General features: G+C 28.2%; 1 protein-coding gene across 3 annotated transcripts in view; it reads left to right on the top strand.

Annotated features, from left to right (window-relative positions):
- The window catches only part of nuf (rab11 family-interacting protein nuf), a 657,890-nt gene that overhangs the window by 485,018 nt on the left and 154,784 nt on the right, over positions 1–18,088 (top strand). For all 3 annotated transcript variants that reach the window (XM_075368607.1, XM_075368608.1, XM_075368609.1), the window contains one exon: positions 1,869–1,986. In XM_075368607.1, the coding sequence (XP_075224722.1) occupies positions 1,869–1,986 (118 nt within the window). The remainder of the gene's footprint in view (positions 1–1,868; positions 1,987–18,088) is intronic.

Genomic DNA, 18,088 nt, shown 5'->3' with positions numbered 1-18,088 from the left:
ATAACCAATGCTAGAAAACTATTACAACTTTGTTGTCATTTTTTTTTTTTTTTTATGAAACAGAATAGGAACAGAGAATAAGTGTTATAGAGCAATATACATGTATATTAGAATAATTTTTTTTTAATAATTATTTTACTGTTTTTCAGTTACTCGTATTTATTAATGACCCAATAATGGGTTAAGCCTAACAAATATATTCTTCGTAATAGTTGTACTAGCCGCCATTTTACAACAGAACTTTTATGAAATAATCGGACATTTACGATATTCCCCCTAATACTAATAGTACGTAACTTTAAAAAAATATTGCATAAAAATTGGAAAACGCATTTTGCCGTAAATGCGGCACGAAACGGACAAAAGGTCTATTTAAAATAGAACCCCAATCATTTAAACTCGACCAAAGAATGGAGGTGAATAATTTAAAATCGACCACTATAAACACTTTAAAGAAATTTTAAGAAACAGATTCTAAAAAAAAATCATAAAATTAATAAATAAAATTATTTTATTATTGGTTTTTTAACGTTTAAAAAATTTTAATTTTAATGGAATTTTTCTTTTTCATCCTGAGAAATGAATTACATTTAGTGTTTCTTTACCCTCATCTTTATATCCGGTTTATAGATACGGCTATTCGAAATCAGATAGAGGTTTCCTGAGACTTTTTACATAATAAATTAATATCTACTCTTTTGATAATTGTTTTGTTTAATAAAGACAATATAATGTGGAGTTTATTTGTAGGCATATTTTTATCTATTTTTTGTTAATTTTTCAGATCCTACTTCTTTATGTGTTGTTATTTAGAAACTCCGTTATTATGTAAATTTTTTAATAAAAGGTAGTGTATTTAAAAGAAGATAATTTTCATTCATACAAATTTGGTTTTGTATTTCTTTTTTGTGTAATAATATACCATTCAATGAGTCTTTTCTTTAAGGTAGCAGTGATATTAATATATGTTATAGCAGTAAAAAAGGTATGTTTTCTCCATTTATTGTCATATAAACGATGTAAGAGCTGTAAATTGGTGTATAGGTGCGACCATTTTAATGAAATAATGATGTAAAGCATACTTGTAACTTTTAAAAAATTACAGTCAAAGCGGTTATGGAAAACGTCATCACGTATATTAAATAAATAAACTTATTTATTTTAATGAGATTATTATATTCTACACAGTTTGCATTAAGTTCTATACAGAAAGTAAAATTAACTTACGACATTCGTCTAAGGATCATGGAAAATTAATTTATAAATTATAATTAAAAGTTTTTTTTGTTTTAAATACAGTATTTATAATAATTAAAAGGTCATAAATTTTATCACCCTTTTTTCGACTTAAAAATGTGCTTGTCACCAGATCTTTAATTGGATTTACGTATAAGAATATATAAATGCTGTGTTCTCTGTCCTGTTGTATGGGATGGAATCCTGGACACTTACTGAGGCATATATTAAAAGCTTGAAGCATTAGAGATTTGGTCTTACAGGCGTCTTCTAAAAGTGCGTTGGATTCTAAGTCGGATGAAAAAAGAACCAGAGATTTTTCAAACAGTCAGAATCTGGAAATTATCCTACTTTGGCCATATCATGAGACGTCCAGTTAAATATTTCCTGTTATATCTAGTCCAAGGGAAGATACAAGGATATCGTGGTCCAGGCAGGCAGAGCATATCATGGATAAAAAATGAAATAAATCATGGTTTGGAATGTCGGGTACATCTTTTTTCACGACAGCAGTGAATAAAATTATGATCGGCAACATGATAGTAAACGTTTGCTGAACGGATAAGGTAAAAGAAGAAGACCTTTTATCTAATGAACTTATTTTTAAAATTATTTTGTTTATTTTTTTTCAGTCAGTTATATCGGAGTTCCAGTTTCAACTCCTCTGGTAGGAGTTCAACCTGTGACACGGCTGATGACGTGTACTCTGATGTGTCATTGGAAGAAGACGTTCTCGATCTTAATCACAAGGTAATTAAAAGTAATTATTAATTAAATATCACTATGCTTTCTTTTCAGTAGATTTTGTTTTTCAATTTTACCTTTACCGTTAGTGTTTTTTATTTTTGTTGTTCTAACCACATCTGCGTAAAAAATTTTAATTTAATTCTTTTTTTTTTTGTTTATTTTCGAAATTCTTTATTGTTTTCGTTTATTTATCATTATGTTACTAATTTCTCAGTATTTGTCATCATTGTTCAATTGTTGAAATGACCATCTAATTTTTTATATCTAATTATTTTAATTAAAATATTTTTTTGATCACTTTTTTGCAATTAATTTCAATAACCGTTTAGCTCTGAATTTTTTAATTTTTGTTCTTATAGTTTATGCGTTTTGGATTTTCCAATTCATAAAACTATTTTGTCCATATTTTCCGCTAATTGAAATAAAACAAATTAAATATTAAAATAATTGTAAAAATAAAAATGTAAATATTCGTTTGTTGAAAATCTTAAATCTCCGAAAGTTCTTCACCGGTTGCTTTGAAATTTTGACACAATGTTGCATTCGAATACGCGCGTGTATATCTAAGATGTCACACCTGTGACAGGTAAAACCGTGCGTTTTTTGAAAAAAGAAAGCGCTATCTATTGGACGTAAAAGCAACACACGCTATACTAAAAATTTTAACGATTCTATTTCAGTGTTTCCGATATGTTTGTCTGCTACAGACTAAAAAATTACTGGACCGATTTACGCGTGGGGAGAAAGGGAAAAATCGAAAAAGGTAGAAGGGAAGAAGGGAAAACAGAAAAAAAGGGGAAACGGGAAAAAGAAAATTGAAAGGAGAAAAAAAGAAGGGGGAAAGAAAAAGGTGGAAATGAAGGGGAAGAGAAAGGAAATATGATGAAAATAGGAAAAGGCAAAAGGAAATTGTGAAAAATGAAGGGGGAAAATGGAAAGGGAGAAAGGGTAAAAGGGAAAGGTTAAATTTCGTGAAGTTCCGTAATGTTCATTTTTAAAATTTTTTATCAAACTTTCAATTGTGTTCGTTTAATCTAATATATATATATATATATCACTCAAATCTAGCATTTTCATAAAAAAAAAATTGTTAAAATTAACACTGGATCAATTTTTTTGACATACTTAAAAAGGAGATTAAATATCTTTACAACGCCTCCATACCTTGGCAAATCTTCTTTTTTTAAAGTACGTAATTTTTATTTTCGAAAATATACTCGTATAAGTTCGTTCCATTTGATGTTTTTATTTTTGAAACCGATTACAAAAATCACATACGATACGATTTCTTTAAATGGTTTTAAGAAATGGTTAACCATCTGATCATATTTACTCAACGGATTTATTTGTTTTGGTTATTATCCGCTTAAAAATAAATTCTTTGTAATGCTATTTAAAACACTGTTTCCTAGTAGTTGCAGACTGATACTCTTAATAATATATACTTTTGATTTTTTGACTATAGTATTAATGTAATATGGTTTTTTTTTCACTATCGAATTTTTTATCTTTGTTAGTTTTATTTCTAATTTACCTCATTTGATCTTAAAATAATCGGGTATTCTATTTATATCTGCATGTATATTTTGTATAAAACATATCATTTAAATAGATTTATAAACAATTATATTACGTTTACATATTAGATATGTAGACGGAAAGTTGTACGCGTGACCACGATTACGTATGGATTTTTAATAATTAAAGAAGAAAAACTCACCAGAAATTTGATAGTATATCACATTAAGAAATAAATTTATTCAAAACAAGGCTTCAATAAATCAATCTAATCTAGACGGAAACGTTTTTTACGACTACAAAGCACTATTTTGCCAATGGCTACAAGGTTGTAACTTTTAATTAAGCTTTATTATACGTTCAGTGAGGGAAATTTTATTGGAAGTCTAAAAACTGCGAATTGAACGACGTTAATACTTTCCCTTTCCCTTTCTTTCCCTTTCGATATTTTTTTTTTATCCAAAAGATATGAAAGTACAATATGAAATTCTTAATAATTCCTTATTAGTTTAATAGTTTGGCGTATAATAAATATAAAAGTTAGTTTGCATATCGGTAATAGAACTTAAAAATTGCAGTAAATAAATGTATATCGGTGCCATCATCATTATATTTAATCATTCAATTAAATTTACTATTTTTTTTCCGATACGCTAAATTTATATAATACAATAGTATGTAAAAAATGACTGCATTTTTTTTAAGTAATGAAAACATTTGTAATTAATTATTATATTTTTTTTTAATGGTAAGTAATCTAAAGCCAATTCTTAGTAATTTTCCAAAGAAATTTAAATATCAGTGGTATAGAAATGTAACTAATAATCATTATTTCATAAAACAAATCACAGGATGTAAAACATAAAATTTTATATTCTCTATTCCGTTTAAATTGATGAGATAATTTTTTTTTTACAGTCTTTGAATTAATGGTTAAGTAAGCTAAATAAAAAAGAGATACGTTGTTAAAGTAAAGAAGTTTTATTGAAGAATTGATTGCAAAAGTAATTTAAAAAGTTTTTATTTCTTTTGTGTGGTAAACCCTTTTAAGGTAATCATTTTTTGATGAATTATTACTTACATTTTTTTTTATTATAGTATATATCTACATAAAAATAAGTAGTCTCAATCATTGATCTTTATCTTTATGATATTTTTTTAATTGCACTTAAAAGAGATTAGTATTTGGTTTTAAACTGGGTCCAGGACTCAAATCCTATTGAATTTGAAACTTTTTTAATGGCATTTCAATTAGATTATATTATTTAAATTATAATTTAAATATTCAGATAATCTGATAAAAGGAAAATTAAACTTAAGCGCGAGATTAATTTATCAAAAATTCCCTTCTGTTTTTAACCTCTTCTTTTTGATGTTAAATTGCAGTTTTGATATACTTTTATATTATCTTATAATTTTTTAAAATCTAAATACTGGTTTACTGGTTAAGTAGAATTTAAATAATTCAGAAACTCCATATAAAGTATATAATAGTTTTTAAAATGTTTAGTCATGCGGTAACTTCTTTATCGGTTTTAGCTATTCGTCCCCGTAAAAAATTTTGTTATGTGCGAATTGTTTCGTTCAAATGTAGTTAAATATAATAATCAATAATGGGGAAAAAATTAAAATGTAATAGCAATAAAAAAAAAGTAATTTTAGGCCCATTTCTATTGTTAAACAAACATCGTCAGTAGATAAATTATTAAAAGTAACAGTAAATTAAAAAAAAAAAAAATATTAACAATAACAAATAATAAAGAAATAAAAAAAAAAGTTCAATATTTTTTCGAAATGTTAAAAATAATATTATTTCTACAAGTTTTTAGAGAATAAATAAATAGAATTATTAATTAAAGAACGGTATAATATCACTTTAAACAATAAAAGTTAACTAAATTGGTCTAAACTGGTCTAAAATTAGTTAAAAAGTTTAAACTTTTAACTACCCACTCCATCTGATTACCACGCCTATTTCTTACTTCTTGGATAGGGTGAGTTAAAACTTTATTTAAAAAAAAGTCAAGTAGTAGGACGCCAATTATCCGGTTTAATTTTCCAAGATCGAATCCGGATAATTGGAAAATTAAGAAAGTTAACATCTATACTGGACATACCTTTCTGAAGTCTAGCACACATAATAAAAGAACGAACATTTAAAAAGATAAATTATTTCAGTAAAATTAAAAAGATACTTTAGAACTTAAAGTGCTACACGAATTGCAAAAAAAATCAATTAAAAACCCATTAAAAAACAAACATAGATAAAAAATCATTTTTTGTTGAAATAATGTTTATTTAAATAGTGTATTAATTGCCTAGTACGGATGTTAACAGTCCGGATAAATAGATATCCGGAAAATAGGTATTCAAATAATCGATTTCCCACTGGATAGCCGAATGTTCATTTACAATAGAGATATTTCCTGTGTTAATTAAAATTTTGATTTTATAAATATTTAATGTTTAATGAAGCGTAGTGTTAAAAGTTTCTCGTGTATCATCATTCAATAACACATTTTTCTGTCATTCTAACAAAATAAATTTCATGAGTAAATTAAAATAAACAGAAACCTTCCTCCTTTTTTATAATTTATGTGCATTAGATAATTAACAGGAATCTAATTACCGTTTATTACGAGAATTTTCTAAAGTTTGGTTTCTAGAAAATCTATTTTATGAACAGTTTTCGAGTAATGTTGAACCGTAGCCGATTTTTCCAGCCTTCTATGTTTAAAATGAACCAAATGACTTTTTCTTTTTTTTTAATCTTTCTTTTAGTCTGCCCTTACGTACCTAAAATCATAGCTATTGAAACAAAAGTTTAAGCAATTGGTACTGAAAGGGATAATCCGTTTTTACCGACTTTTGGAAGAAAAGAACGGTATTATTTTCGGTCGCATGGTGGGAGTGGGGATTTAAATGAATTTTCTTTACGTTTTGAGGTACGAATACGAAATCATCACTCACTTAAATTGGCGTTTCCTTATATATTTATATAGTTTATGTATAACATGTTTTGGCTCAAAAATCTCCAAAACTACCAGATCAATTTTATTGAAATTTAGATACATTGTAGTAGTGTATTTAAAGTTGTGGATGAGAAAATTTTGTGAAGATTGGTTGAGTCGTTCTTCAATTACGCTCAATTTAAGGTCGAAAAAATTCGAACGTGGCAAGTTAGAAGCGTGGTTCGTTATGATGTTGCAAGTTGGAATGTTGAGGTTTTCTATCTGCGGTATGTATTTTTAACAAGTACATTTAACAAATATTAAAACGAAATTAAATTAACGAAAAGTCGGTTTTGCACAGAACTGCGCAATTTTTTTTCTTTTTTGTTGTAACTAAGATATCAAAACTATTTTTGTGGAAATTTTTAAGGGTGTTTAAAACTTAGTTCAATAAACATAGTCTTTTTTGTTGTATTTTGCATTGTAATTGTATTTATATTTATTATATCTTGAACATATTTTTGTATTAGGTCACGATTAAGATACAACTATAAAAGTGCATTTAGTATTTTTTAGTTATGTTTAATAAGCAATTTTTACGTTTATATTGTTACATATTTATACAAGTACTTCACGCGAAATAAACTGATTTTTATTACTATCGGAATTGTTAGAACTATATATATATATATGTATATATTTTTTTAAGTTTACTTTTAATATGTTTTTATATTATATTTTATTCTGAAATTTTTCGGTTTTCTTTTTTTCCTTTTTTTGTGTTTTCTCTGTTATAATTAAATATTAGAACAAAATTTATATACGATATTCAAACAATTCGTCATTTATACTTTCCCATATAATAGATCTAATTTGAAAAAAGTCACGTATTCATTGATTTTTTTTTTAAATGGTAGATAAAATTCTAGTAAAGTATTTTTTTTTTTTTTTCATATTGCAGAACTCTTAGTAATATGCTATTTTCTCGCGTTCATTGTTTGCACTAATTATCTGTAAGTAAACTCGTGGTTTTGCAACTAAGGGTCGACGTTGCTACCCCTAAGTCTTAAGTGCATACGTCATACTTTGCCAACAGTAATTATGAAAAAGGATGTTAAAAAGGTAGTGTTTGTGCTTCGATTAATATTATTTGTAAGAGTACATTTCAGAAGTGATTAAAATTAATTGCAATATTATTTTTTATGTGTTAATTACATATATTTCAATATTATTATGACTTAATAAACCGAAAATTTAATTAATTATTGCTTAATTAATTGTAATAAATTATATTGTTCACTTGTTACTCATTTTGAAATTATTGTACAGATTCTCTCTAATTAAACTATAAATTATTAACTTTTTTACGCTAACGCATTTAATCTAAATCTGAAAAGGGGCTTTATTTCGCATCTGTTAATTGGAAAATATTTTTAAATATATTTAAAAATATGGGATTATGTATACTTTTATAAAAAGGTTATTGTTACTTTTGAAATTGTAAATGAAAATCTGTTTCAATAATATTCTTATTAATTGATCCGGTGTTTTTATGTGGAAAATCAAATTATTGTACAATTAAATGATTTTTTAATATTATAGAAACCAAAGAAAATAACTATAAATTAGTTATATTTTAACTAAATTTAAACCTATAACTTATAGTATAAAGTTACTGGTATTAACAACCTTTTATTGGTTCAATTTTTTAAAAAGAAATTACAAAATCCTTAATAGTTAACTGTAGGAATTTTTTAATATTTTATTAAATTCATCGGTTAGCAATTTGTTCATTAATTGTTTACAGATTTAGATTTCTTGCACTATCTTAATTTTTTCCCAGATAGAAATCCTAAGAAAGCGCTTATATGCAGCAGTATACGTTGCAATCTGCCCAAATAGTGAACAATAAGCAACCCCCCCCCCACCACGGCTCAATGAGATGAGGATGATATAATTGAGGTGTAGTCTTGAACAGACTCAGGCCGACCATCCCTATGATTAATTGAACCTCAGCCTCCAAAATACACGTATTCACTGTCTAGTATTCAATTTCGAATGAAAGGAACCAACGTTTACTGGGATTTAAACTTAAAAAACCTTCGAATTCGAAGGTTTTTTAAGCTTTTAAACAACTGATTTGCGACGACAAGTTAACTACGACATAAGCCTCATGAATTATCTTAAAATTTGAATGTTTGTAATATTAAGAAAAACTGATTCAGTTTTGCATATATTTTTAAGATTATAGTTTTATCAATTAGTAGGTATTTTTTAAGTACTCTATCTATAAATACATTTTTTCCAAATGTTATTAATAAATCGTGGACTTTTCAAATATTTAATATCATTAAAAATATTAAGATAAAATTTTATTCTCAACACGATTCTAGAGAATAGAAATTTAAGTGTGCTGAAGATCGTCTATTATAATTTCAGAATGTTAATTTTTTAAATCAAATATTCTTGGTAATTAAAAATACATATTTTTCCGTTATTTGTGGTTTGTCAATTTTTTTTAGATTAAAAAATTATGAAGTTTACATTTTAGTGAATTGTACAAATTTCAAAATATTAATTTAGTTGATGTGTTTTAGTAAAAAAAAATTATTTTATCTATTTAAAATTATCGATTATATTATTAAATTAGTAATAAAATAAAACAGTATTTTTAAAGTATGTTGTTTAAAAGTTTCTGCATAATATATTGTCATTTATTTGGGTTAATCTTTTATTATGAGATATAAAAGATATCTCATAATACGGGAGCTTAGTAGGATGCGGCGCCTGATATTTTTAAATAACATTTTGTTCATAAAAAAGTCTAAGTTAATAGAGAAAAATAAGTAATAGAAATCGAGTGTGGGTAAATCGATATGTGTACTGTTCTTCTCTCTTTAACTCTCTCTCTCTCACTCTCTCTATCTCTCTCGCTCTCTCTATCTCTCTCTCTCTCCCTCTCTCTCTCTCTCTCTCTATCTCTCTATCTCTCTCTCTCTCTCTCTCTCTCTCTCTCTCTCTCTCTCTCTCGCTCACTCTCTCTCTCTCTCACTCTCTCTCTCTCTCAATCACTCTCTCTCTCTCTCTCTCTCTGTGTGTGTGTGTGTGTGTGCGCGCACTGTGTGTATCGTTTTATTCAATAAAAAAGAGATGTTCGAATCGATTTGTCCTTTGTGTATTTCTTTGTTTCTGTCTTTTAGCTTACAACTATTGACTCGTGTTATATACTGTGCTTAGTGATTTTTTTAAGTCAAATAACCGCTTAATTTATTCTTTTTAATTTTGTAACAATTCTTTCAACAAATTCTCTGTTCCTTTTTTCTTTTAATATTTACCCTTCCTTATATTACGTGATGTAAATTTTTTTTTGCTGAAATTATCTGTAAAAGCTTCTTAGTTGAAATTATCTAAGTCCCTTAATGCGAATGATATTTTGTAAATTATATTTTAACGTTGTATACTAAATGAATGATAAATGTATAGTCAATAATCAATGTAGCTAGAATTTTATTTTAATTCAAAATCAAAATAAATAATGCTTAATTATAATCTTTTTTATAGGTTGATAGTTTGTTGTTAACTTTTACAAATTTTAGTTTAAAACAAAAAAATGAACGCATTAAACCCACAGCCAGTCCGCATAAACTGTTTTTTTTTTGTGTGTAGACCAAGAAAATACACTTTAAAAGCTTTTATCATTTGCGAAGAAAGATTTGTGTCAATAGACAGACCTAAAAATGATATCTCTCTGTAAAATTCATTTTATTGTATTCCGTTCCTCAAAAAATTTTTTATTATGCCTTTATTACTAGAATTTTCATCTTATGAATTGATGAATTGGATTTCCATGACTTCAATTACTGTTTTATTATTATTAAATTTTAATTTAAATATGATCATAAATCTCTGATAGAAATCCTAATTAGTGTTGCGTGCATTTTTAAAATTAAATATTTATTTATGTTTAATATATATATCAGCCACTTTTAAAATTCAGCATTAAAACTGTGGATAGTTATTTTTGTTATGCAAATATTACAGTGAATATATTTGAAAAATAAGATTGTACTCCAAAAAAAATTATTTAAATTGTAAAAATTTTACTCAAAATTGAAAAATTTCAATTTTTTGTCTTTTGTTGGAGAAGGATAAACCTTTTATAGGTACCATGTGGTCTCGTACCCCATAGTAATGTAGGATTATCCTTTGCGGGCCTACCTAATAAAACCTCTCTCCCTCTAAAACAAAGGATGCCGGGCCCACCTTACGGTATAGCCCCCCGGATGTGTCTTGTCACCATTGCTGGCCCACGCCTCGAACTTATCGGGATCCTGCAGTTTCTTTTTAAACTACGACCTTAGCGTCGAGTACCTGTCCCAAGGGCGACTCAGAGGTGGTTATTTATCCCCGGACATCTTCCGCCAATTTTTTTTTTTAGTATATCTAGTCCCCCCCCCGGAGCCGGACACGGAATTAAGCATAAACTACACCCCGGGGGGTGCCTTCGCCTCAGGCTACCTCGGAAAGACCCAAGGCCCCGCCCAGGCAGTCGGTCTTTTTGTATGGCATGCCTTAAATGAGGAGTTCCCAAAAGGGAACTCCCCACCGGGACTCCGGTCTTGACTCCTCACGCTAGTAGGGAACCCCTAAAGGGATCTCCCACCGGGACTACGGTCTTACATTCCCTCCAATGGCATCTCAAAGGAGTTCCCACCCGATCATTGAAGGTGGAAGACCGAAGCCTCCCACCCCTTCCTAGTAGAGCTTTCCCTCAATGACACCATGACGTTATTGTGAAGACACAACTCCTGACGCAGATGGACCCGTCTTCCATCCTCGACCTCCGAGCGTATGACCGTACAACTCGCAGGATGTACATCGGGGCTCCTGCTTACAATCTTTACGTATATGGCCGGCCTTACCAAACGTAAAACATGGCCACTTGTATCTACGCCATTACAGAACTTGACCCTGTGGTCTGGACTCAGACACATAGTTCGTCAGAGGCACGCCACGTCACCCGACAGGCCACCCCACCCAAGGCGAACACGCCCATCAGACGGTTGCCCATCAAATTGGTGGTTTCTTCCGCCAATTTGGTTTGGTTTGGATGATCTTACCCAACATGGTGGACACCGCGTGCCACGATTATTCAGTCTATAGCATAGTCCCAATGATGTTTTCTAAAGTAAACACGCCAAATTCTCTCTTATATGTTTCCTGCAATTTCAGTTTGCATTTAGTTTATTGTACTTAATTCTTGTGTCTTGCGTTTTGTTTTTATATATATATATATATATATATATATATTTGAACCTTGTGTATTATTATATTCATTGTCCAAACTATAATATTTAATTAAATTTAAATCTATTTTTTAATATTTCTTTTTTTGTTAGACATCCCTAACTTGATAAATTTATATCGTAGTAAACAGGTCGTAAGAAGAATTGGCCTAATTTCCCCGATGTGGACCTCGGCAACTAAGTAGTTTTTTATCTCCGAATAGGAATATAAATCCTAAAATAAAATTTTACAGGCAGAACAGGAGTTCCACTAGGGAATCGACTACACAATTTGCATCCAACAGATGATGCAAATTGTGGCAGTTGGTGAATTGGCGCAATTCCCATGGTACGTATTTTGAGAAGAAGGTAAAAGAAATAACTGAATTTAGAAGGTGAGAAAATCAACTCTTCCTTCCATCGGGTTTACCCCATGAAATCTAGGTAAAATAAATAACTTATAATAATATTTTCGTTTTTGTCTAAATATATTACGTTCACAAAATCAGAACTGAATACGTATAGTTAAACACATAGAATAATACGTTTTGCTACAGACTATAGACGAGATATATTATCTTGCTTTATTCGTTAGAAATAGTTAAAAGAATCTGAAATATTTTTGTTAATAGAAATATTTATTTAATTTATGAAGATGTGTGTAATTTAAATCAGTGTTTATATGTATAGTTAACCTTGGTACATTTTTGTTTTTAACTTATTTCAAGTTAGGAAATTATTTTTTGATACAAAAAGATTCTCTTAAAGTATGCATCTTAGGATTACCATATTTTATAGTTACATATGAACAGTTTAATGTTAAGTTTCATATGTTTAACATATAATGGTATTATTTAAATGGCATTTTCCTTGCTGAAATAGAATTTCCTGAAATTTAATAATCTAATGAAGTCTAAAGTAATTTTTAGGAAAAGTAAATAAAAATAGATAAAAAATCTAAGGATGTAAAATAGAAATAACTAAACTTAAAAACTTGAATTTCCCAAGCTATAAAGCTTGTACTGTGTAGTTATACATTTTAATAAAAATAAAAAGCATTGTACGTAGTAATTCCTAATAAATTTATAAAAATACGTTCATTATTCTAACGAACTAATTTTTTTGTGTAATTTAAATATATTATTAAATCTAAACTTTATAATCTTATCTAAATTAATGAAGAAGGAAAATTAAATGATGGTAAATTATAAACGATTTTTTCGTCTTAAATCCTTTTATTTTCTTTGTTTTCTGAAAATTGCACGTAGCTAATTGACAGGAAATCAACTGTAAGAATCACTTTAGTTTTATATTCATTATTTATTTTAAATCTGCACAACTTTTCATCGTTGTTTTTTTTTTTTTTTTTCAATTTGTACGAAGGTCGTTTTAATTTCATATTCTATGCATTTTTAAGTATGGTAAAAGAATACAGGTTAATTAATTTTTTTATCTGTAATGTTGCTTTTATAAAAACGCGTATTTCTATACAAAAGTTTACAAACATATTGAAGTTTTACAAAATTTTGAATTTTTTCATAATTCTTTTTTTTATTTTCTATATACAGATGGTTTTATCTGATCGACCTTTCAATGAAATAATATTTTAAATAATTTTTTTTTCATATTTTTTTTTTCCAATCAAAAAAGTTTGTATTATTCAAAGCTTTAGAAATAATATCATTAGATTCAATATCTCTTTTTCTCGAAGAATAAAATTTTAATCAGTATTTTATAAAATTCATATCGGTATAATATAGAATCATGCATTTTCACGCCCGTTTTTAATTTAAAAATACAAAATTATTACTTAGCTACATAATTGTTCACGTCATTAATATTTTGTATAGTTTTATATCAATCTACATTTGAATTGATTTTACTGATGAATTTTAAAGAGAATCCAATAGACATGTTGCTCACAATGCGTTAATATTCTGTTGAAAGGTAACTAAAAATAAATATCGTACATACTTTTTTCGAATCTAAAGTTTTTTTTTTTTGATCGGGGATTACGCATTAGAATCGATGTATTTCTATGTACTTACTTTTTTATCGGTAAAGCCGTAGAAATCCTAAAGGCCTTCTTCGCTCAACCCATGTTTTAAGTTTGATTCTTTCATTCCTCATTTAGTTCTGACATTTCTCTTAAACCTAAAATCATCTACCCCTGAGTTTCCATTATTCATTTTTGAAGAACAAACAATTATAAAATCATTTGAAAACACATAAAAATTTGGAATGCTTTAAATTATGAATCGTAGTATTAAATTCTTGTCATTAAAAACCAGAATGGTTAAATTACAAAAAAAATATATCTATATATATAAACTTCATTTATTTTACCATATTTTCTAAAGTTATTGTTTGAAACTGAAAAATATTTTTATCATAAGCATTACAGAACGAGGGTAATTGAACTTATATCTTTGTAAATATGTTAGAGTCATAGTTAAAATAATTATAGACGACGTATTATATGTATGATATACATCACAACTAAATAACAAGTATCGCATGCCAGGCTTGCAAAGGAAAGTGAGAAGTGGTTTGCCGTTGTCAAACTATACTTTCGCATAAAATCTAAATTTATTCTACTTAGATCAGCTGTTTTTAATTGTAAAAATTCTTAACATTTTTCTACGATGTAAACATCGTAATGATGTTTAACACATTACGCATTTAATTTAAACATCATTTGTTTTGTTTTTTTGCTAAGAGTTGATTTTTTTTTTTGTTTTCATAGATTTTATTACATCAATGTTCTCAGAATTAAATTTTCTACAAATTTTAATAATAAAATTTACGCTTTTATAAATTATTTAATACAAGTCATTGTTCTTCAAACCTAAAAACAAGTATTTTTCGTATTTTCTGTGTTAAGTTGGTTATCATGAAAACTACGGGAGATACAGTTTTGGGACGGATTTTATTCAATTTTTCAGGTCAGTAAACATAAGAAATCATCAAGTTTATCCATTATGCCTTAAAAATTTCAGTATGGCCTTATTTCTTCGGGGAAACTGAAATCTGGGCAAATTTTTCGTTAGCCGTAATTCGATAACAAAGCGTTTTCAGTCATACGTTTGTATAAATTTTTTCCTTATTTCAAGTTGTAGTATTAATTCCCAAATTATTTCACTTTCCTCCTGAATCACTCTGTATATTAATTATGAAACATCTGATCAAAAATTAATTTAATTTAAAAAAAAGAGACTGATAAAATTGTAAATAATTAACCAGTAACATATATTTCTTAAATTAAATTAAAGAAGTACATTATTATTAGAAAATTTATTATTATATTTGTCACCATATGCTAAAACAAAAACAAATCTTTCTTCCTAGGCGGTGGTATAATAATAAAAACCTTAAGATTATAGTTTACATTAATAAAATAACAGCCATAAAGAAATAACACGACTATACTATAATTCAGGACAGTGAACTATAAATAAATAAAAAAATTAGCAACATTGTGTCTAAATAAATTTCTTTTATATTTTTCCTAGCCTATCTTTAATTGAGAAAATACTTGTTTTATATATATATATATATATAAATGAATGTTTGTTTGTTCCGCATGCGTTCCTATAGCATTCACCGATTCTGATGAAACTTTGGTGAGCTGTGCGCATGTCCGCGAAGGTTTCTGAATTAGCTTGGACGCTAGGTGGCGCTGGAGTCTAGATATTTCGAAAAATTGTATTTACGATCCTTTTTGGCTCATACTCAGAATACATATTAGTTACGTGAAAAGAAAATTTTTTTTTGCAAAAAATGGACCCGCTAGGTTGGGCTGGGGTCGAAATATTTCGAAAAATTGTATTTATAGTCCTTTGGCTCATACTCTGAATGTGTTGCATACATGGAAATAAATACCTATGCAAAAAATGGATCCGCTAGATGGCGCTGGGATTGAGATATTTGGAAAATTGTATTTATTATGATTGATTTGGCTCATATTCAGAATATATATATTAGTTATATGAAAATAAATATTTTTGCGAAAAATGGATCCGCTTGGTGGCCTGGGGTTTAAATATTTACGAAACAAAAAAATATACTCTTCTTCTATATGTATAAAAAGGGCAATATTCGTATGTGTGCCCGTTATAGACTAAAAAACCAACTGGACAGATTTACATGCTGGAAAAAGAGAAAATAGAAAAGAGGAAATAGGGGAAAAGAGAAAAAGGGGAAAGGAGAAAAAGGGAGAAAGTGGAAAAGGGAAAAAAGGAGAAAGAGAAATAGAGAAAAGTGGAAGGTTAAATTTTGAAAAGTTCCGTAATGTTCAGATTTTTAATGTTTTATGAAACTTACAATTGTGTTCATTTAATCTATATATATGTGTATATAGTCGAATCTAACAATAGCGAAACATTGCCGGGTCTGCTAGTAATAAATATATTTTGAAAGCTTTAGTATTACCAAATAGCTCTAGAAAATATCGACTCAAGAATAGTGTCGGTTCCCCACTTGATCAGTCATCTGCTATAGTGTAAGTAATATCTGAAGGCGGGTCCGTAGTACGTTATGGTATCCCCTCCACGTTCTTTACATCACTTGGCGAATTCTCCTCACACTAGCAGCCAAAACAGTGTATTCCAAAGTCACATAAACTAATTTCCTTTGACCTTCACAGTATCGAATTAAATCTTCACTATTATAGTAACAAAATATGTTCTGGTAATTTTTTATTCCAAATAACATTATTTATGCCTAATATTTTTTCAAGATGTATATGATGAAGTAATTTATTTATTTCTTGAAAGTACATGTTTTTTTTTTTCAAGTATGTTAAACTAAGGTTTTTCTATATATAAACGGCAACAGTGACTAATACAAAAGTATATGTAATGAGTTGTTTATTTAGTAAAGGCTATAATGTTATTTTCTTTGAAGTGGCGTAGTTATTTACGAAAATTATTTTTAAATAGTACTTAACGCATTACTTTTGTGGCAACCAGTAGCTCATGTTCCGCATGCCAGGTTATAAGAGTGGTGTAGGGGAGGCAAGTAGAGGCAGCTTGTAGGGAGGACCTCCTTTATATTTTACTTATATTATAATATGACTACTTTAACGATTTTCAATAATTAAATTGTTTGGAAATAAAATTAATAAAGCTAAATTTTCGTTTTTGCTTAAGGAATTATTTCACCGCAGAAACTTACAGAGAAGCTTATATGTGGGAATACAGTAATAGAATTTTGTAGCGCATGAAAAATGCCGTGCCTGACTGGGATTCGAACCCAGAATGAAAGGCTGAGATGTTACAACTCCGCCATGGAGATCAACGTAATTGATGTACAGCTTTCTTATAACTGAAAACCTCTGTTACTGTTTCTTCTCTTTAGTAATTGTGGGTTATAAAACTTAATATTTACTTATAATCCAGAGCAGAGAGACTTATTTTCTTCTCATTACAACGTTTTTGTTACCCTTCGGAAATATCTAACCGTATCCCAACCACCTCTTCCGGATCTACTGGCTAAAAACGTTGTCTTTTATCTTTCTAAAAGAGCTATTTCCTTAAAAATGTTAAGTCTTGATTATCGTTAAAACTTCTTAGTCTATTATTATGTATTTAAAACTCAGTGCGGGGAAGAATTACTGGACCGGCAGTTGGCTTCTTGCTATCTACATTTGTCACTGTCATTAACCCCTGCATTCTATTAACAGTGCCATCATTACTTCAGACAATCGTGAGAGAACTACTGCTCATAAATGTGTTTATGCTTTCTAGATTTTGGTAAAAAATATTCACCTGAAATTCATTGATACAAAGCATGAAGAATAAAAATGGATATTGTATAAGCGTCAACGGAATTTCCATCAGTATAAAAAGTAAAATATCAATCCGTTATTTCCAAACCATTGTATTACGTCCACTGCACTCTTTTAATAACTTTATTAAACTGTTTTTGCTGATAATAAGCCCCGAGTTACGTGCCATAACAATATTGGAAAAACACATGTTTTGTGTTTTTGTAATATTGTGCCTGAAAATTATTTTTTTTTTTATTTAGAATAAAAAAAACTTTCTTTTGAATGGCTGTTGTATTGAAATTGGCCATCGGAATAATTATTTTAAACACTCAAACACAGGTAAAATTTTGTTTATTATGTTATTTTATTTATTCATTAACGAAGATGTATCTCGTACAGAAAGTTATATTTGCTGTTTCAAGTAAGTAGAAAAACTAAGTACTTTTAATGTATATTTTTTTCTATTATTCGTACCAGTTTTAAAAACAAAGAAAAAAAAATATATATAACATGTATATAATCATGTACATATCTATATAAAAGTAGCAGAAAAAGATGTTTTAACACAGTAAAAAAAAACT

Source organism: Lycorma delicatula, chromosome 6 (assembly GCF_047948215.1).
Source record: "Lycorma delicatula isolate Av1 chromosome 6, ASM4794821v1, whole genome shotgun sequence".
NCBI lineage: Eukaryota > Metazoa > Arthropoda > Insecta > Hemiptera > Fulgoridae > Lycorma > Lycorma delicatula.
The sequence above is the reverse complement of the archived record's forward strand: the minus strand, read 5'-3'. Positions and strand labels throughout refer to the sequence as shown.